The following is a 22216-nucleotide window of genomic DNA, read 5'->3' as shown; positions in this document are numbered from 1 at the left end:
ATGGCAAGCAGTGCCTGGTGCATGTTGGGCAGCAGGAGAGGCCTGGTTTGGTGCTGCGTGTCAGGAGTCAGATGCATGGAGTGTCCTTAATCTTCCTTTTATGAATCAAGTATAAAAACATAACTTTTAAAAAATTAAAAGCACAAAATCACATTTGAAGGTTATCGATATATTGTTTAACAGCAAAAAACGGCAGCACAAAACAAAATAAATATTTGCAGCAGAAATTGTGTAAGTCCACCAAACATGGGAGAAAACGGCTAACTCACGTCTGTGCAACGTCACTCAGCCCTCAGAGGTCTCGTGTTTAGAGACTGTTTGGTGATGAGAACATGCAGAATGTGGTTTCTTCCATGCACAGCTGCATGGTGTATGCACATACGGGCACATTTAAAGTCAGAAATAAGTAATGGAGTCAAATAACTTTATTCCCCTGTTGATGCCCCATATTTTTAGTGACTATGTATATTGTATAGTCAGGGGAAGTGTGTCACATTATTAAAAAACTAGAGTCCCAGAGAGTGATTGAGGAGACTCCCATTGGGGAGGGGGGGGGGGGAGGAGGGAGCCAGGATCCGAGCCTGACCAGTGTAGCACCTGCCGCAGCATTGTGTCTGCTGGGGTGGGGGCAGGCACTCCTGTGTGCTGTGGCTCCACGCTGGCCCACCCCACCCCCAGCCTCCCTGCAGCCTCTGGGGCTGAGGGCTGCACGCACTCCCCTTCCGCCCATCTGCTTGCAGTTCCTCCTGAGAGGTCATGTAGCCTTCTTCTCAACAGGTCCTGATGCCTGGCTAATTAGCATATTCCCTGTAGATAGATAGATATTGTAGATAGATAGATAGATAGATAGATAGATAGATAGATAGATAGATGATAGATAGATAGAGATACAGATACAGATATAGATATAGATATAGATATAGATATAGATATAGATATAGATATAGATATAAATATATAGATAGTTGTGGATAATTTTTCTTTTGCCTGGCTTTATTGCATTAAATTATATATGGGCACTTTACTTTGTGAAATTACTGTGTCCTCTCAGAAATGTTTTGTTCACTTCCCTTTCTGCTATTCCTGCTTCCTTCCATACTTTCCTCTTACATAAATTACATCAATCCCATCACAAATTTTTTCCAAGCTAGGAGGGGATCTTACCAATGATCTCTCCAAGTCCTTCCTTCCCAAGTAACTGACAACTTAGCTCAAACTCCAAAAGAACAACTCCATGCTATTTAGAATCATGAGACTATTACCCTGCATCCAAAACCAGCCCACAGCTTTGGGTTACTGCCTTTCAGGCATGCATGTCCCCAACTAGCCCCACCACTAGCTGCTCTTGCTGCTGCATAGTTACAAATGCACCTGGCTTTTCCTGAAAGCCTCTTACTAACAAGGAATCTTAGAAGCTTTTAATTGTATGATGGTGGTTCAGTATATATATATATATATATATATATATATATATATATATATATATATATATATATATATTTACCAGTGTTACTGTGTTTTAAAATATGTTTAACTGTAGCCATTACTTTTTATAAACTCATTTCTGTGTAGAGGGTTCTCACTGTTCTTTATATGCCTGTACCATTTATTATAGACCTTCTGTATAACATGGTGGCCACCAGCCACATGTGGCTATTGAACATTTGAAAGGTGGCAAGTTCAACTGGGGAACAGAATGTTAAATTTTTCTTAAAGTAATTTAAATTATATAATTCCTTATATATGTATTTCTATGGAGTTGGTCCTTTTAAATCTAAAAAACGATACTTAATTCAGTTATTGAAAAATTTTTAAATATCTTTGAAACAGCTTAAGTATGTAACTCTGGGTTTTCAAACATAAATTTTATGAAATATAAATGCAGATCAAATATTCCTGATAAAAATTTAGCACTCAAATTAAAATGTGCTGTAACCATAAAGTATGCCCTGGGTTTCAAAGACAGTATAAAAAAGAATGTAAAACTTTTTGTGAATTTTTAAAATATTGATTACATATTAAGATCATGTTTTAGGTTTGTTGGATTAAAAATATACATTTAAAATTAATTTTACCTGTTTCCCTTTTGCTTTTCTTTCTTTTCTTTGAATCAGACCTTTGGAGTATTTGTTTGTTTGTTTGTTTGTTTATTTATTTATTTATATCACCGTTGCTTTTTAATATGGCTACCGGAAAACATAAATGTTACACGTCATGTTTCTATTGACTGCTGCTCTGTAGAGTACCGTAGTAACAGTGTGACTTTGTTTACCCCAACTCACTTGAAAATTGCAAGAGCTTAGAAATAAATGCATCCTACCTTTTAGCAATGTCATACTAGTGTACTAGTATACATTTTTATATTTTGCGTCTCTCACCCGTCTTCCTTTAAAAGGAGTTTAATTGAAAGTGTTTCCCTGATAAAGTTATCAGTTCTGTCCTGAAATTTGCTTTTTCTTCCCTCCTTCAGTTTGCCATCAAAAATAGGTTTCGGCACCGGAGTAAGGACTTCCCCAAAAGGGAGCACTGGCTGGACTGGGCCCGGGAGAAGTATGACGTAAGTGATCCCATTGCTGCGTGTCCCACCAGGGGCCGTCCTCTAGGAAGGGAGCACCACAGTTACAGCTCATCCTGATAAGGCCTCCTGGGCGAGATCACCAACTGTGTCCTCGGAACCTTTAACAGCATCTTAACTAAGACTCTGGGAGTGTGATTGTTTTCTATCGAGAAGAACTTGACTAACAATAGATATAATGTACCTGGAAACAATATTATCTTGCCATAGATGTGCATTTGGTACCACCTGCCAATTGATATATGTAATTGTGCTCACAGCACTTTAGTTTGAATCTAGAAGAGTGAAAGGGTGATGGTGGTGGAGTTTACATTTAGTGGAATTTACATAAATTTGAGTAATTTACCTCCTGCACAGACATTTTCACTTATACTTTAAATAGCTTAGGAAGTTTTCGTTCTCAAAAGGAACCTGGGGTAGGGTTCTTGGAATTGTTCATCACCTCCCAGCCAGTCTTCAGATGCAGATAAGTCCACACTGAACCTAACATTGCTGGTGACATAACCCTGTCTGACTAGCCCCTCCTCTACTCCAACCACAGGAGCGGCTTATCTCTCAAATTAAGATGGTTACGAAGGTGATGTTCCTGTATATTCCACTCCCCATGTTCTGGGCCTTGTTCGACCAGCAGGTAAAGTGAAACTATGTTTTCATACATCTTCATGTAGCAAACGTTCTTTGGGCTCTACCATGTACCAAGCCATAGTATCTAGTTTTCTTGCAGTTTCTCTTTTATTCATTTATTTGATCACTTAATCACATTGAGTTTCTTAACAACAACAACAACAAAACAAAACAAAACAAAACAAACAAAAAAAAAAAAAAACCTCTAGGTGGTTCTAGCGCTAGCCTAATTCTTTCCAAAAATCGGGACTTTTTTAAAACTCCACGAGACTCGAAACAAATTGTTAAAAATTGGGACAGTCCCACCAAAAGCAGAACATCTGGTCACCTTATTCTAGCCACATCTCTGTTGCAAAACAAGGGGGAAAATTAGGTGTGATCAAGTAAAGGTGCATTAGGAGAGACTGGATCAAAGTGCCCAACACTCTTTCGAATAAAAACTGAGAATAAGGAAAAATTGAGAAAAGAAAAACTGAGAGAAAAAAATAAAAACACAGAATAAAGAGTTTTCCCATTGATGCATCATGGTAAACAGATGTAATACCTTTTCTGGGATCTACAGAATATTGTAACTGACAGGAACTTGACATCTTTCCATCTAAATGGGATGCGTGGTTTAGGAGCACCATCCAGGGTGCACGATGACTCCCCAAAGTTGGTCTGACCAGAGCAGGAACTAGACCCCGGTTGTTGCCTCGTCGCCTGCTCTTTCTCCCACGGCTGTAAGATGCTGGCCTCGGAACATCTCAATGCAGAGTTAGATAACTGAATGTATGATGCCTACTAGTCAAAGGAATAAGATATTATTCCTTTTAGAAACTGGAGTTTTTCAAAAGTTCGCAGGCATGTGTAATTTTATGGTCCAGGGAGGATTGCTATATGGGTAAGCCATCGCTTGTAAAAGAGTTGTGCGTACACATTGAATCTCCTTGTTGGTAAGTGTGAAATGGAGAACAGCATTTGAAACACCAAGGAGGCAGTTTTGCACGTTGATACAAACCTGTTACTGGATGTGAACTTGCACTAGAAACACATTCACCACCTTTTAGCTGTGTGTCTTGGGGTAATCCCTTAACCCTTCCGAAAGAATTGTAACCCTCCACAAGGCTGTGAGGACCCACATGGAGAACTAGGGCATACACCCCTGTATTAAGAATTAGCTGAAACCGGTTTGGCTCAGTGGATAGAGCATCGACCTGTGGACTGAAGGGTCCCAGGTTCGATTCCGATCAAGGGCACGTACCTTGGTTGCGGGCACATCCCCAGTGGGGGTTGTGCAAGAGGCAGCTGATCGATGTCTCTCTCTCTTCAATGTTTCTAATTCTCTATCTAACTTTCTTCCTCTCTGTAAAAAATCAATAAAATATATTTAAAAAAAAAAAAAAAGAATTAGAACGGTGCCCTGCACTTACTATGATGTCCTCCTAGTGGAGTGGATCGGTTACATTGAAACATTTATGTTTTTAGTCCTCTATGGGAATAAGGATACTTGTACAGTCCTGAGTCGTCTTTTCCTAGGAAATAGGTTTAATGTAACGAGGCCGCTCAGTCTTAAATTTGTCACTCTCTTCACGGAATCACATTTTAGGACAGCTTGGGCTGTCAAAACGGCTCTTAGCAATAGCAATGCTCTGGAAACTGTGGTGCCAGTGAATATGGAATATCCTCAGGCTGTAAAGCTGCTTTCTCCTGGCAGCTAACGTCTGGCTTCCCACCAACCTCAGAAATGCATTTGGTCTCTTCACAGGACAGCTTTATCCCAGAGCAGAGCTGTGTAGGTGCTCTGTCAGGGTCAGGGGTATTATATGTTATGTTAACTTGCAGAGCAGAAATGCAAGTTGTTTCTCCTCACCCAGTATTACATGGAGCTGGGAGGTGAACCCCGCATTGAAAAAAGAAATGTTAAATCCCATAACATTTCAGACCTCACTCCCGATTTGGGGGCGGGGGGGGGGGGGGGGGGGGAATCAACATTGACTTGTAAAATGTTTAAAGACCCACGTTCCCAAGTGATGCAGTATGCTTCCTTGTTTTTTAAGGGCTCAAGGTGGACACTGCAGGCAACAACAATGAATGGGAAAATTGTAAGTTTAAGACATCCCCTGGTCACTGTTCCTTTGTTTTAGTCCCTTTGCCCCCTTTCTCCTTCGTTTTCATGACATTCCCAACCCCCCAGTTGGTCATCTGTGGGCACTTACCAATGAAACTCCTCCCCCCTCTGTTTTTAGGGACTCCTGGACATTCAGCCAGATCAGATGCAGGTAAGAGAAAATACATAAGTTGCTTTCGGAGATCAAAGTCACCTCTGAGTCAATGGTAACGGTCCATCTCCACTTCGTCTGCAGACCGTGAATGCCATCTTGATCGTTATCATGGTCCCGATCGTAGACGCTGTGGTGTACCCTCTGATTGAAAAATGTGGCTTCAACTTCACGTAGGTGACCGGCAGGTTGGGGTTGAGGCTCCCATCAGTGCTAGGACTTTGCAACAGGGCTAAACTCCCTCAGCTTCCAGGCCTCCGTGGGAAAAAAAGACCCTGTCTCCTCTCCCACAACGCCGTCTCTATGAGGGGGCTTTTAAAGAAATACATGTGAGCCCTGGCCACGTGGCTCCGTTGGTTGCAGTGTCATCCCATATGCACCAAAAGATTGTGGGTTCAATACCCAGTTGGGGCTCATGCAGGAGGCAACTGATCAATGCTCTCTCTCTTTTTCCCTCTTCCTCCCTCTCAAGAATCACTATCCTCAGTTGAGGATTAAAAAAAGAAATACATTTGAATTAGATGTCTGTGTGCTGATGTTTCTGAAGACTTTCCCTAAAAATAAAATGTTATTACTAGCAGCCTGATGAAGGCTCTCTCAGAGATGCTGAAGGTTGTTCAGAACAGGCGTCCCTGGGATGTGCCCCTTTGGCCCAGAGAGTATTTTATATTCTGAGCTAAACCTAATCTAGACCCTGTAGGCTCACAAAACACACACACACACACACACACACACACAGTTTACAAAAACTGTCTCTCCCTTGAAGAAATTAAATTGGGGAGCTTGCCTATTTACCAGAATATATGTTATGCATATGGGGAGCTTGCCTATTTACCAGCTTGTCATTACCAGAAATAACTTTTTTTTTAAATTTTTAAATGTTTTATTGTTTTTTTTACAGAGAGGAGGGGGGGGGGGAACAGAGAGTTAGAAACATCCATGAGAAAGAAACATCAATCAGCTGCCTCCTGCACACCTCCTACTGGGGATGTGCCCACAACCAAGGTACATGCCCTTGACCGGAATCGAACCTGGGACGCTTCAGTCCTCAGGCCGACACTCTATCCACTGAGCCAAACCGGTTTCTGCCAGAAATAACTTTTTATGACTTATCTAAGTGACAGGGTAAACATGTAAGTGACTGAACAACTGCTTTTCTTGTTATCTTACAAACTGCCCTCCTCCCCTCTGAAGCCCCAAGGCATCTTGACTCAGGATGCTGTCTATATCCCATTTTCCCTTTCTGTCTCTGAACCTCTCATGTATGTGGGATTCCCATCCATACGTACGCAAGTAAATTGGGTTACTTTCGCTTGTTAATCTATCTCATGTCAATTTAGTTATTAGACCAACAAAAGAAACCTAGAAGGGTAGAGGAAAATGGCTTCCTCCCCATAATCTAGAAGATAAAACGTTAACTATCATCCAGAGTATCACCCGAATTATAATTTCTGGAAAGTAAATGTAAAAACACAAATGAGGCTCTCTATTCCATGTAGTGTCCCTAGTCTTGGTCATGAATAACAAATGAAGGGGCTCTTCCAATGTCATGTGTTTTGGAAAGGAAGTGAGTTTTGTTGGGGGCGGGAGAGGAGTGCGTCTTTGGGGGGCATGTCATTAGCTTGTTTGTATGTGACTGATTGGGAGTCCTCTCTTGCTTGTCTCATCAGCCCATTGAAGAAGATGACCGTCGGGATGTTCCTGGCTTCCATGTCTTTCGTGGTGGCTGCAGTGTTGCAGGTGGAAATTGATGTGAGTTGTCCTCTGATTCTCCAGTGGCCGTTCTGGGCTCAGGCATTCAGGTGGGGTGTTCAGAAGTCTTCTTACTCCAGGAGTGAAAGGATTAGGGGAGGTCAGGATCTCTGCTAATAAACTGTCCGGGAACTATGGACCATGCACTCCAGGGGCAAAATAGTCCCTTTCTGACAGCATGGACAGCTGAGTGCTATCTCTGCAAAGGATGCAGCCAGGAATAGGGTCAATAGGCACACTCAATAAGGAGAAAAGCTGGACCACATTCACATAAGGAGCTTCCTTTGCAGTTTTTAGAATGGGAGATAAGTTTATGAAACTAGCATTTATATGAACTCCTGAAAAAGCTAGTGAAAAGAAGTTCAGCACTCACAAAGTATTTCAAAACTGTGTCAGTCGTCTTCTTGATGGGCTTCTGCCCTTTTATATTATAACTTTTCTAATAATGATTAGTTCCCAAGCTAATTCTCATGTCTATTGGACCCACAATGGGGCTAAACTAATGCCCTTAGTCTAAGCTCAGGTCCTAGGAAACTGGTGTTATACGGTATATAAGATAAGAGGTAGAGAGCTCTCTTTCTTTCTCTCTCCCTCTCTTTCTCTTTCTCTCTCTCCCTCTTTTCCTCCTTCTTTCTCTCTTTTTTAATCTATATTTTTAATTGTGATAAAAATATACATAACAAAATTTACCATCTTAGTCATTTCTACGTGTACAGTTCATCAGTGCTAAATATATTTATATTATTGTGCACACTATCTTTAGAATGCTTTTCATCTTCCCAAACTGAAACCCTACATCCATTCATCAACTCCCCATTCCTCCTCCCCCACCCCTAACCCCTAGTAACCACCATTCTACTTTCTGTCTCTATGACTTTGAATATTCTAAGTACCACATTAGGTGGAATCACACGGTACTTATGTTTTCATGACTGACTTATTTGATGTAATGACCTCAAGATTTATCTATGTGGACCATGTGTCAGAATACCCTTTCTTTTTAAGGCTGAATAATGTTCTGTTTTATGGATATAGCACATTTTTTTTTAATCCATTTATCTGTTGATAGACACTTAGGTTGTCCCACCTCTTGGCTATTATGACTAGTTGCTACTATGATCATGGGTGTATTCCATTTCTCTTGAACATAGCTAGCTTTGTGGAAAATTAATCATGGCGCTGAAATAGAAATAGATTGCTTTAGTGACAATAGGATTTGAGAGAGGACATGTAGGGAAAAGGCAGCAGAAACCCTGAGAAAAGGTGTGGAGGCAGGAGAGCATAACACATTTGTGAGAGGCTGTTTAGAGCGCCATGTCCAGGGCTGAGGCCTGGGTGTCCAGAGTTGGAGGGGAGGCATCCCGAGAAAGAAGCTCTCAGGTGCCACAAGATAAGCATTCATGTACACTATGGTTCCTCTGGCCCCTCAGTGATTAGGCTTCATAACCTGGCATCCCTTGCAGCGTTTCCCAAACTTTTGACATATATGTACCCCTTCTATAATTTTCGTAACGCTGAGTACCCCTCGTACTCATGAGAACATAGAATTAGGTACAGCTAAGCACGGTGCAGTGCATATCCCCACCAAACTCCAGTGCAACGCATACCCCCACCAAACTCTTCCCATACTTCTAGGGGTACACGTACCACACTTTGGGAAACACTGGCCTAGAGGTAGGAGCAAAAAAGCCTCTTTCTGATTACTTCCATGTTCTGTACAAACATCATTTTCCATGGGTGCCATGAAGTGATGATTAGAGGCCTGGGGCCTAGTAGGAGGTGTGCCTCAGACAGCACCACTTCCCGTGCCTGGGGAAGGGGACTCTAGCGCTCTGGTTAAGATATATTCTGTACAAACTGAAGACCTCTCTGCCAACTGTCTTTTATTTTATTCAGAAAACGCTTCCAGTCTTCCCCGAAGGAAACCAAGTCCAAATTAAAGTATTGAATATAGGAAACAATAACATGACTATACATTTTCCTGAAGTGACGGTGAACGTCGGCCAAATGTCTGTAAGTAGATGGAACAGAAATTTATGTTTCGTCATCTGGCCTGAGTCATAATAGGATTTGCAGAATCTGATCTTCTTGGTCCTGGTATAAGTTCTATGATAAGCCCAGAAGGGAAATGTCTTAATATCATGATCTCCTTTTGGTTTCACTCTGGACCAGTGCACATCAAACTTTAATGTGCACAGGAATCACCTGGGGAGCTTGTTAAAACACAGACTCTTGATCAGTAGGTCTGAAACCTTCCATTTCAACAAGCTTCTCAGTGATATTGCTCTGCCGGTGCATGAACCACACTTGAAATAGCAAGATCTGCGTCAGTAGTCCTCCAGCAGGGGCCATATAGTGGGAGAGAAGTTTATAAAAGTTGTTCTTTTATGGACTCCTAAAAGATCTAGTTAAAAGAAATTCAGCACTCACAAAATACTTCAAAAGTGTGTAAATTATCTTTTTTATGGTCTTCTTCCCTTTTGTATTCTAACTCTCCTAATAATGGTTAGTTTCCAAGCTAATTCAAATGCCTGTTGCCCCCACAATGGAGCCATGCTGACTCCTAATGCCTTTAGTCTAAGATCAGGTCCTAGAAATCAGGTGTTCCGTGGTTAAGAGACATTTGACAATCTCTGGAGACATATTTTTTTATTACCGCAACTGGAAGTGTGCTATCTTCCTATGTAGAAGCCAGGATGCCACCACACAGTGCCTCCCGACAACAAAGATTTACCTAGCTCCCAATGTCAATAATGCCAAGGTTAGAAAACCCCAATGTGGACATTCATTGGTCTGGATTAAAGTTCTCAATCTTGAGTCCTTATTTGGTCACCTGAAGAGCTTTGAAAATTATATCTGGGTCCCACCTCCCACAGATTTTGATTGAACTTGTCTCATTCCTGTTTAGACACCATTGAGAACCACTACCTTGGATCTTGCCAAATCAATAATCTTGAAGTTAAAAAAAAAAAAAATGTTTGACTCCTAATGCTTGGAGCAACCCAGTATTGATTATTTCTAGGGCTGATGCTGTTCTTTGCCCAATGATAGAAATGATTTCTATAGCATTTATCTTCATAAAACAAAATGAAAGTAAAATGCTGGATGAAAAGGGCAATTCCTGTGGTAATACTAAACAACTTCATGACAGAATCTGTAAGGGTAAGGTTGGGGGGTGGGGCTAAGATATGTCAGCTCCCGAAAGACACTTTTTGATGTGTGTGAATGTGCACTGGGAATGTCTAATAATATGCCATGACAATGCTCAGTTACACAGTGCAGAGCAAGACTGCAGTGTTAACTATGACTCCTTTTCCCCTGTTACAGGGAAATGATTTCAGGACTTTTGATTTGGACAAACTGACAAGTATAAACATTTCTTCTCCTGGATCACCAGTTACTCCAGTAATTCCTGATTTTGAGAAGGGCAAACGCCATACTCTGCTAGTGTGGGAACCCAATTATTACCGAGTGGTAAGTAGCTGAACACCTGCAGCTGACTCTTTCCATGTGTGCTATTGGAGACATGGTCTTCTAATTGTGTGACTTTTACTTCCATATCATAATATATTAGATAACCCTCAATTTCTTGCTACTTTAATCACACAAGTCATTTGACTTCCAATAAAAGTTTGACTGGTGGATGTGAATGGTTAATATTTTTTAAAAATCTATAAAGAACTTTTGAGTGCCTTAGTCAGGTGGCTTGGTTGGTTGGAGCATCATCCCATACACCGGAATGTTGCAGGTTCGATTCCCAATCAGTGCACATACCCAGGTTGTGGGTTTGATCACCTGTCAGGGCATGTATGGGAGGCAACCTTTTTATGTTTCTCTCTTCTCTCTCTCTCTCTCTCTCTCTCTCTCTCTCTCTCTCTCTCTCTCCCTCTCTCCCTCCCTCCCTCCCTCCCTCCCTCCCTCCCTCCCTCCCTCCCTCCTTCTCTCTCTTTCTCAAATCAATAGAAATATATTCTTGGGTGAGGATTTAAAAAAAAAAAAAGGAACCTTTGAGCATGTTGTGTGTGTATGTATGTGTGTATGTGTGTGTATACATATACATAAGTCACACAGAGTATGTGTGTGCATTCTCAGTGACTTTTTGAAATAAAGTTTAAAATATATCTTTAATTGTATTAATTTTAAAACCTTGCCCTGAGTGATTGAGAAATGAGTACAGTTTCTATAAAAAAATATATAGGAATATACTTTTTATAGAAAATGCAACAAAAATACACATCAGGTAAAAGCAATAAAAATATGTATAAAATATATCATGACAAAGTATAGGATCTAGCTATGCTATTTAGCATATGAAGAAGCTGTGAAGGTGTCATGGAACTGAATGAGGGAGCTGTGAATATTTTGCAATGTAAGTGAGCTTCTATAGAACTGCAATATTGAATTAAGACTTCTGAGTCATATGTTTAATTAGGGAGTCGTTGAATGGAATGTTCAGAATTCTTGGAGCACAGTGTTCTGCAGAACCACTGGAAAGCAAGCATCAAAGTTTATAGAGATAATGTTAACTTCACGGAAAACTAGGGCTGAAGGATGGAGCCCTGCAAATGTAATCACTATGCCCTTAGCTCCCAGGATAAATGTCAACATCACTCTTCTTCTCAGAGGCTGAAATGGTCATCTAAATGTATTCTAATGGATTATATTTTAACATGTTTTCTTTTTCAGATAAAGGATGGCCTTAACCAGAAGCCAGAGAAAGGAGAAAATGGAGTCAGGTATGTGTATGTGTTTGGGTATTTTAAAAAATATATTTTATTTATTTTTTACAGAGAGGAATGGAGAGGGAGAAGGATAGAGAGTTAGAAACATCAATGAGAGAGAAACATTGATTCAGCTGCCTCCTACACACTCCCTATTGGGGATGTGCCCACAACCAAGGTACATGCCCTTGACCAGAATCGAGCCTGGGACCCTTCAGTCTACAGGCTGACGCTCTATCCACTGAGCCAAACTGGTTGGGTCAGGTATGTGTATATCTTTAAAAATTAAGTTGTATCAGCTTCTTATGGAAGTAATATATACCTATAGTAATTTCCAACTGTAAAAAGGATATAAAATGAGAGTATGGGTTTATCCCAAGAAGGTATGCTGGTTCTATATTTTTAAATAATTAACCAATGTAATTCATTATCTTAAAAACTAGAGAGGAAAATCCATAAAACTATCAATTGATCCAGAAAAAAAAAGCATTTGATAAAATTCAGTATCCATTTCTGAGAAAAATTCTCAGCAAACTATTATAGTAATTGAAAGGAACTTTCTTACTCAGAAAAAGGATATATTTTAAAAATCCCCAGGCTACCATTATATTTAATGGTCAGAGTCAAAGTGATCTCCCCATAAGAACAGAAACAAGGTAAGATCATATATTTTCTTTACTTATATTCAACATCCTTCCAGAGGGTAATTCGATAAGACCAGAAAAATAAGTAAAAATATCTAGATTGAAAAGGAAGAAATAAAACTCGCTACTCACAGATGGCATAATTATCTGCATAGAACATCCCAAGAACTCTACAAGAAAATATCATGGGATCAATAAGTGAGTTTAGAAAGAGTCCAAGGTACAAGGCCAACCAGAAAATAAACATATTTCTATAAACCAGCAGTGAACAAGTGGACTGAAACTTTAAATAACATTTACAGTAGCTCAAAATAAGGTGAAATACTAGTTATAAGTCTAAGGAAACATATATAAGATTTGAGAGTTGAAGCTACCAAAAGGCTTAGGAAAGAAATCAGTGAAGAGCTAAAGAAATGGAGAGATATACTGGGTTTATTGATTAGAAGACTTAACATTGTAACGATGATGTCAGTTCTCCCCAAATTGATCTGAGGTTTATTGAAATTCTTATCAAAATCATAGTATTATTTTTCATTTTTTCCAGTTTTATTGAGTTACAACTGACAATGTTGTGTATATATTTAAAGTATACAATATCACGATTTAATATATGTATACTATGTGAAGTATTTCCACAATTAAGTTAACACATCCATTACCTCACAGTTACCTTTATTGTAATAAGAATGCTTACAAGCTAATCTCTTAGCAAATTTCAAGTATACAATACAGTATTATTACCTATAGTCTCCATGTCATATAGTAAATCCTCAGAACTTATTCATCTTAGAACTAAAAGTTTATATCCTTTATTTCCTACTCCCTGCTCCCTGGCAACCACCATTCTACTCTCTATTCTACGAGGTCAGCTTTTTTTTTTTTTTTTTTTTTTTTTTTTTTAGATTCCACATATAAATGATATCATACAGTACTTGTCTTTCTCTGACTAATTTATTTCACTTAGCATATGCCCTCCAGGTCCATCCATGCTGTCACAATGGCAGGATTTTCCTCTTTTTGTGGCTGATTCATGTTCCATTAGATATAACATATATACATAATGAAAATGTATGAAAATATTGATCAATCAGATCTCATCCTAAACATTTGTTCTATAAATATCACTGTTAAGAGAATAAAAGAATAATCTACATACTGGCAGAAAATATTTACAAATCACATATCTGGCATAGAATTTGTATCTAGAATATATAAATTACTCTCAAAACTTAATAATAAGAAAGTAAGCAGGTTAAAAAACAGAGCAAAGGATCTTAACAGACTTCTCAGCAGAAAAGATATAATAATGGCAAAGAAACACATGAAAAGATGTTCAATATCATTGGCCACTAAGGAAATATAAATTGAAACCACAGTGAGTTCATGACACCTATTGGATGGCTATAACATATTTTTAAACTGACAATGGATAAAGGCCACCCTAAATAATTTTACCTCTTTAAAGATCCTGTCTTCAAATACAGTCACATTATAGGTACAGAAATCATTCATGTAGATAATGTGATTGCATGCTTCCTTAGTTTCTAAAAAATCTCCAACTTAAAATTTGAGAAAAAAAAAAAAAAAAAGCTATGCAGAGGTCTGGCTATAAGTTCCGTTTATTTCAACCCTGTCATACTGATAAAAAATACTTTAAGGAGGAAATGAGAGAGAAGCATAGTGACCTTAAGTAGATTCAAAAAGAAATCTTCATTTAAAAAGTTGTGAAGGTTTTACTAAAAATACTGGAACAACTGGAAATTCACATGCAAGAGACTGACGTTAGACCTTCCCAACCTGAAACCACACACAAAAATTAAATCAATGGATCATAAACCTACTATAATGAAAACAATAAAATTTATAGAAAAATAACAGGCATAAATGTTTGTGACCTTGGGTTAGGTAATGGTTTTTTAGGTATGAAACTAAAAGCACAAGCAACAAAATAAAATAATAATAACTTGGGTTTCATCAAAATTGAAAACTTTTATTTTACAAGTGATATCATCAGAAACGTGAAAAGATAATTCACAGAATTAGTGGAGATGTCTGCAAATCATTTTTCTGATGAGATATATTCTGATTATTTAAAAAAATTCTTACAAATCAGTAATAATATGGCAAATAACCCAGCTTTTTAAAGGGACAAATATTTGAATTGAAAAATTTCCAAAGAAAATATACAGATGCTCAAAAGTCCATGAAAGGGCTCTCAACGTTATTAGTAATTAGGGAATGACTGTGATTTGACTAATGAAAATCAAAACCACAATGAGATTTCACACTCACTGGGCTCTGACAAATGCAGACAATAATAAACTGCTGGTGTAAATGTAAAATGAAGCAGCCACTTTGAGAAACCGTTCTTTAAAAGGTTTAACATGGAGTTACCATATAATCCTAGGTATGTGCCCCAAAGAAATGAAAACATATGTCTACCCAAAAGCCTGTAGATGAATGTTCATAGAAACATTACTCACAATAAACAAAATGTGGAAATAACCAAAATGATAAATATCAACTGTGGTCTACCCATTCAAAGAAATATTACTTAGTCATAAAAAGGAATGAAGTACTGATATATGCTACATAACATGAATGCACCTTAAAAACATTATGCTAAGTGAAAGAAACCAACTGGAAACACCCCACCTTATAAGATTCCATTTACATGAAATGGCAGGCAAATCTATAGAAACAGCAGATTAGTGGTTGTCAGGGACTGAGCAGGGGCAAAGGGAGTCACTGCTAATGGGCATTGACTTTCTCTGGAGTGATGAGAATTAGATTATTATGATGGTTGCACAACCTTGTGAACATACTAAAGCCACTGAGTTGTACACTTTAAATTGGCCTGAATTTTGGTGGTATAGAAATTTATTCACAAAGCTGTTTAAAAAAAAAAAATGAGAAGTATCCAGTCTCTCAGCACCTTGGTTATTCTTTAAGGAACCAGTCCCATCTTGTCTTTTTCTCAGCTGGTTCCCATTCTCCATAACTCGTTCCATATTCACTTTGTAGCCTTCAATCCTGGCACTCCTAAGAGAGGCCCAAGCTACCTTGAGCCTAGGACTGGCTGTGTCTGATCAAAGCTAGTTGAGTTCAAAAATCATGGGTCAGGACTCTCCTCACCCTTCAAAACACTCAGAGTGTGTTTGCTGCTTATGCTCAATTATTTTCTATCTTTTCCATGTGTTTTCATGTGAAAACACATATGATATGTAGGATATTGTATTTTTTCTTAATTATGTTTATTCTTATTGGTATTTTATACCAGCCTGAGGCATATGTCAGGCAGGTAATAGTATCTAGTAGTCTAGTCTGAGGGTGGGATTTATTCAGAGCCTTATCCTACATGGTAAAGAGGTAATATGCAAATTGACCATCACTCCAACACACAAGATGGCCCTCTCCATGTGGATACAAGATGACTACCACAAGATGGCCAGCAAGGGAGGGCAATTGTGGGCAATCAGGCCTGCAGGAGAGGGAAATTGGGGAGGGACAAGGCCTGCAGGGGAGGGCAGTTGGGGGAAACCAAGCCTGCAGGGGAGGGCAATTGGGGGTGACAATGATAGCAGGGGAGGGCAGTTAGGGATGACCAGGCCTTTAGGGGAGGGCAGTTGGGGGTGACCAAGTCTTTAGGGGAAGGGTGGGCAGTTAGGAGTGACCAGGTCAGAAAAGAAGGGCAGTTGGGGGTGACCAGGCCTGCAGGAAAGGACAGTTAGGGGTGACCAGGTTGGCAGGGGAGGGAAGTTAGGGGCAATCAGGCTGGCAGGGGAATGGTTTAGGGGATGATCAGGCTAGCAGGCAGAAGTGGTCAGGGGCAATCAGGCAGGCAGGCAGTTGGGAGCCAGCAGTCCTAGATTGTGAGAGGGATGTCCAACTGCCTGTTTAGGCCAGATCCCAGTAGAATTGGTCCTAAACTGGCAGTTGGATATTCCTGGAGGGGTCCCAGATTGGAGAGGGTGCAGGCTGGGCTATGGAACACCACACCATGCACAAATTTTGTGCACTGGGCCTCTAATAAGTTATAAAGCCTGGACCCAGGCCCAAGGGTCTACTTCCTAACTTATTCTGCCCACTGTCTCGCTTTTGAATGGTTCATCTTAATCTTTGATTAAAAATCAGCTTTGACAATTGGAGCAGTATTCATTCTACCTATTAGGCTCCTGGTGACACACCGGGTTCCATTTTCTATATTAATCACCTATCAAACTACACCAAGTGGAATGCCTAAGGATGTCAGGCCTGAGTTTAATTCACATGTTTTCAGCAACTTCTGCTTCTTCTCTTTCACCACGTTAGCTCTAAAGCTTCTGAAGCAAGGAACGCAAAGGCATAGCTACCTGCTTAAAGAGGAAGAGATCAGTACCTAGTTCAGCCTGTCCCTAATATCTCAGACATCACTGAAATTGTTGCTAGTTACAACGTACTTAGAACAGTTCCCGGCATTTAACTGTAGTAAGTCAATTGCTTTCGGTGGGTCCTTCTGGGTGGGTGAGCATGGGATTGCTTACCTTCTGCCTTTGCTCTAGACACCTTCAGTTCCCACTGATGGGGAGCGTAGCCCAGCTTCAGGGGCAAATACTGTGACTGAGAGCAAATCATTCCCTGGTCCAGCCACAAGAAGGATGGTTTTCTGTTTCAGATTTGTAAATGCTTTCGGTGGGAGCTTCAATGCCACAGTGGATGGGATCCTATACGAGAATATTACCAGTAACAACGTCAGCAAGTATATGTTTTTCTCTTACGGCACGTAAGTACCTATACTGAATATTTTGTTTTAAAATGTATGGGTTCTAAGTCTCATTCTTTAAACAGTATGTTGAAACTTTTAATAAACAGAATGTAACCTATATTATTCTTTCTTTCCATAGAAAAGACATCATGCTAAGCTCAGCAGAGATTCCAGGACACTGCAATAAGTTTTTTACATCCTTAAACTTTGGATTCGGCAGTGCATATACCTATGTGATCACCAGGGTTAGTAGGCCATTCCATCAAGCCAGAAGTGCTACTTAAACTGTCTTCATCTGAGTCTCAAAGACATTTAGGACATAGGCATGTTTTAACCAGAGTAATATTAGGATCTCTATTTTTAAATGGGAATTAATCAAGTTTACCACCAAGTTTTTAACTTGCCATTGACTCAAGTTCACTGTTAGAAAAACATTGAGCAGACTGACTTACTCTCACCAAAACTTCACTTTAAATTTGTATCTATCTATCATCTATCTATCTATCTATCTATCTATCTATCTATCTATCTATCTTTGACCAGTATTTGATGCTCTCAGTGCACAGAGATGGCAATCTTTGAAACAAAGCTGACTCCCAATCTACTCTCTTATTTAAAAGGAATACACTAGGGAATATATTTTCAAATCCCACCATAGCTATCTCATCATAAGTACAAATTGCAATGCTACATATTTACATTGAAAATGTGTACTTACTTGCCCTAGCCTTTTTTGCCCAGTGGTTAGAGCACTGGCCTCAGACAGAAGGGTCTCGGGTTCAATTTCAGTCAAGGGCATGTACCCTACCCCTGTTGTAAGTTTGATCCCCGAGCATGTAAGAGGCAACCAATCGATGTGTCTCTCACATCAATGTTTCTTTCTCTCTGTCTTTCCCCCTCCCTTCCACTCTCTCTAAAATTCAATGGGAGCCGAAGCCTGTTTGGCTCAGTAGTAGAGCGTCGGGCTATGGACTGAAAGGTCCCGGGTTTGATTCCAGTCAAGGGCATGTACATTGGTTGCAGGCACATCCCCAGTAGGGGGTGTGCAAGAGGCTGCTGGTTGATGTTTCTCTCTCATTGATGTTTCTAACTCTCTCTCCCTCTCCCTTCCTCTCTGTAAAAAAATCAATAAAATATATTTTAAAAAATAAAATAGAATTCAATGGGGAAAAAATATCTTCAGGTGAGTATTAGTAAGTAAATATAGATTAAAAAATATAGATAGAGAGATATATATATAAAAATTTAAAGAAAAGAAAATGTGTACTTGGTAAATCATTTGACGTAACTCTGGAGGTCAAAACTTAATTTTCCAATTTGAGCAAATTTTACTTAAGCAACTAATCTTGATTTTTATTTCTTTTTCTCACTTTTGCCTTATTGGTTTAGAGAGATGGATGCCCTATACTGAATATTTTTGAAGATATTGCTCCCAACACTATTAACATGGCCCTGCAAGTCCCACAGTATTTCCTCATAACCTGCGGCGAGGTGGTTTTCTCTGTCACCGGACTGGAGTTCTCATACTCTCAGGTTTCTTGTTCATTTTTTTACCACCCTTCCTCTACCCTGCCTTCAAAACACTGCTGGGACTTCATTTAAATCTGTGTTAGCTGTAGAGTTATAGTTCAGAAGAGCTCTAGAAATCATTATGGGATATCCCACCAAACCAGGTTTTTGAAGTCACCATGCCTTGCCTTTATTGACTGAGAGCATTACTGTTTAGCTTTGTGAGTGTGTATATCATCTGTGTCTATATTCCCGCAGTCACACTTAGCGGTTTAAAGACCTAAGTAGGAAAAACTATATAACACGGTCACCAGGGTCGTGAGAGTCGGTGGGCTCTTCTTTCTGAGACGAACAAATGGCATCAATGGTTCCTGGAGGTGCTCACTTCCTGGCCTATGTCCTCATTATCTTATGGTTCAGTCATGGTCTCTTTGTAGCTCCCAGTCAACACACAGATTAGGGCCTAGCTTTTAAACATTAAAAAACAAACAAACATTGCTTAGTGTGTATTACCTTAATGAGGCAATGTTTGTCAATACCTGACTCAGAGCTTAATTTCTGAATGATTTTATCAAAGCTACAGTTATAGTCAGTGTATGCCCATCATATCTACCATGTTTCCCCGAAAATAAGACGTCCTCCGAAAATAAGACCTAGCACATGGAAAGATAAGACATCCCCTGAAAATAAGGCCTAGCGCAACTTTGGGAGAAAAAAATTAATATAAGACACTGTCTTATTTTCGGGGAAACAGGGTAGTACCTTCAAGTTTTGCAGTAAAACTTGTTAATATGAGCTGGATGACCCCTTTCTGTGGTGACCTCACAGGAGATGATATAACATAGATGACAGAAGTGAGAAGACAGGCTTTGGTGACATGGCAGAGAAGCTCACGGGAGGGTAAACTCACCGCCCATAGTGCAGCTGCCATGGGGGAAGGCAGGGGAGCGAGGGGGGAGGAGAAGGGGCCAGAAGGTGGCTGTATGGCTTTGCCTGGAAGCCCTTCTGTAAAAATAGGATCCGTTCACCTGCAGCTTTGTCTGTCTAACTAGGATGGCAACTTTGCAAGCACGTGTAGAGTGAAAAACAAGGGTTCCTTGTATGTTCGTGCCACTTGAAGATTTGGGGTATCCTGCTACCCAAGTAGTTATCCCTTTTACATTCAAACCAGCCTGACCCTTAACGCGCATTTTTAGGGTGGCTGCTTACGTAAAGGAATCACTGGCTGTGTTCTCGTTGCTGAGGTTGAGATCCAGATTGGCATTCTCTTTGCTCTGCTTCCGCAGGCTCCTTCCAACATGAAGTCGGTGCTGCAAGCAGGGTGGCTGCTGACAGTGGCTGTGGGCAACATCATCGTGCTCATCGTGGCAGGAGCAGGCCAGATCAAGCAACAGGTAGGGGTGGGAGAGGAGAGCTGCCTTTGTCTCATCTGTCTGTGATCCTCAGGCTGACCCTTCCCAGCCATCTCCATATACATGGTCATCCCAGGCAGTGGCTGAATAAAACCGCCAGACCGGCCAGATGGGGCGGTTACCAAATGATCTTATGGCCAAGTATGTGCTGATTCTTCTCACTTCCACTGGGTGTTATTGAAAAGTAACAACCAAAATAACCAGATTGAGCTAACATACATACACCCTGATGCCATTTGCTATCAAAGAAAAGGTCTTCCCTGGCTTCTGTGAATGCAATGTAATGGCCCCAAACGAGGCATGTTATCCAGAAACTGGCATTATTCCTAAAGTTAAGGCATCCTAAAGGTGGTTGTGATTTCTCCGACTAAAATAAAGTAAGGGTAATCAATAAAGAAAATTTAAAAATAATAAAGTAAGGGCTTTCTATGACACTGGTAAACTCTCTCCTTCAGCACATCAGCATATCCTAAGGGGGTTGTCCCTTCCCCCGCCCCATCAGTTTCCTTACTCCCCCTACCAGGTCGCCTCAGAGCATGCGCTATTGCTGAGTGCTCATAGGCTCAAGGTGTACTGCAAAGGATAGCCTGGGGCTCTTCCCTTCAAACAGTTCAGCATATCCTTTTTCTTTCAAGAGTACTGCCTGGTGTTGCTTTGGTCTCCCAGGGCCCAGCTATGTGCCTGATGAGTTGGGTTTTTCAGAAATTTTCCCTCATCTTCCCAAAGTCTTGGGTTTCTACTTTCCAGTGCAATAAGAAACAATGTAATCTTGATACTTGAGCATTCATGGGAGCTGGCCCTTCTGTATCTGTGGCAATCACTGACCATTCTATATCTATGGCAGAAGCCTACCAATGTTCCCTGACAATCTAATCCATCTAGGCGTAGCAGGAAAATATACATGTGCTCTATTCACTACTATAACTGAGATTGTTTTTGTTTTGGTTTTTTTCCTGCTCCAACTCCAATTCCTTCAAAGTGGGCTGAGTACCTTCTGTTTGCTTCGTTGCTTCTGGCTGTCTGCATCATCTTCGCCATCATGGCTCGATTCTACACGTACATCAATCCAGCAGAAATTGAAGCTTATTTTGATGAGGAAGAAAAAAAGAAGAAGCCAGAAAACTTATATGCCGAAATAGATCCCGCCTCACCGACGGCGCAGACAAAGATGTGAACATCAGGAAGCCAGTGGAGGGTGAATTGGGCCCAGACTACGCCCTGACTTGTGTCTCCAGGTGTCAGGACACTGTGGGATGGCCCCTAAGGGGGGAAGATACCAGCATCATGAACCAAGCCAAGAAAGCGATTTTCTAAGCAGCCCTTGGTGAACCTGAAACTCTGAAATAAGTCTTTTTTTTTTTTTTTTAGAGAAATATTATTTAAAGTACGCATGCATGCACATACACATTTTTACAGCACTGTGAGCATTCCCTGCATTCAACTTTTTTCCTGTCACACAAATGAAGTTATTTTTCCAACTTAATTGTTGGAAAAAATGACCAAGTTCCATATGGTTTGAATTCTAACACTATATGAAAACAATGTTAAACGAGTCCAGAGTCAATGTGAAAGTGAATAGATAGGCTTACAGATGGTATGTAATAAACTAGTATTAACTGATACCTTTTTTTGTTTGGTTTTGTTTGTTTTTTCCAGTCGCTACCTCTTTTTAAATTATGTGTAACTAAAAAACCACTCAGGTAAAAGTCAATAATGATTTTTAGAGTCTCAATGGTATGAAATAAATTCCTGTTCTTAAGAATCAATGTCTGCATGTCTTTGGGTAGAGTAATTCTTAACATGTTTCCTGATTATCAAAGCTGGACACACGTTAAAATTTTATCAGAGGTTGATAAAAGCATGAACAAAAGAAATGCCCATTTTAATACATAAAATGAACATGAAATATGGAGGTTTGTTTCTTCCTGGTTTTATTCTCCCCAGGGATATGAAATTTGTACCTGGTGCATGAAA

General features: G+C 40.0%; 1 protein-coding gene across 1 annotated transcript in view; it reads left to right on the top strand.

The window, feature by feature from the left end:
* Nucleotides 1–22004, top strand: part of SLC15A1 (solute carrier family 15 member 1) — a 51017-nt gene extending 29013 nt beyond the window's left edge. Inside the window, exons 10-23 of the mRNA XM_036458439.2 lie at nt 2471–2557; nt 3117–3206; nt 5239–5283; nt 5428–5460; nt 5545–5633; nt 7131–7212; nt 9109–9229; nt 10541–10686; nt 11899–11948; nt 17232–17339; nt 17461–17566; nt 18711–18854; nt 20117–20224; nt 21222–22004. Coding sequence (XP_036314332.1) covers nt 2471–2557; nt 3117–3206; nt 5239–5283; nt 5428–5460; nt 5545–5633; nt 7131–7212; nt 9109–9229; nt 10541–10686; nt 11899–11948; nt 17232–17339; nt 17461–17566; nt 18711–18854; nt 20117–20224; nt 21222–21416 — 1404 coding nt within the window. The 3' untranslated portion in view covers nt 21417–22004. The remainder of the gene's footprint in view (nt 1–2470; nt 2558–3116; nt 3207–5238; nt 5284–5427; nt 5461–5544; nt 5634–7130; nt 7213–9108; nt 9230–10540; nt 10687–11898; nt 11949–17231; nt 17340–17460; nt 17567–18710; nt 18855–20116; nt 20225–21221) is intronic.
* Nucleotides 22005–22216: the final 212 nt, after the last annotated feature.

The sequence above is a fragment of the Pipistrellus kuhlii genome, unplaced genomic scaffold, assembly GCF_014108245.1.
Source record: "Pipistrellus kuhlii isolate mPipKuh1 unplaced genomic scaffold, mPipKuh1.p scaffold_m20_p_3, whole genome shotgun sequence".
NCBI classification, from domain to species: Eukaryota; Metazoa; Chordata; class Mammalia; order Chiroptera; family Vespertilionidae; genus Pipistrellus; species Pipistrellus kuhlii.
This window is presented reverse-complemented; position numbering and strand designations above follow the sequence as displayed.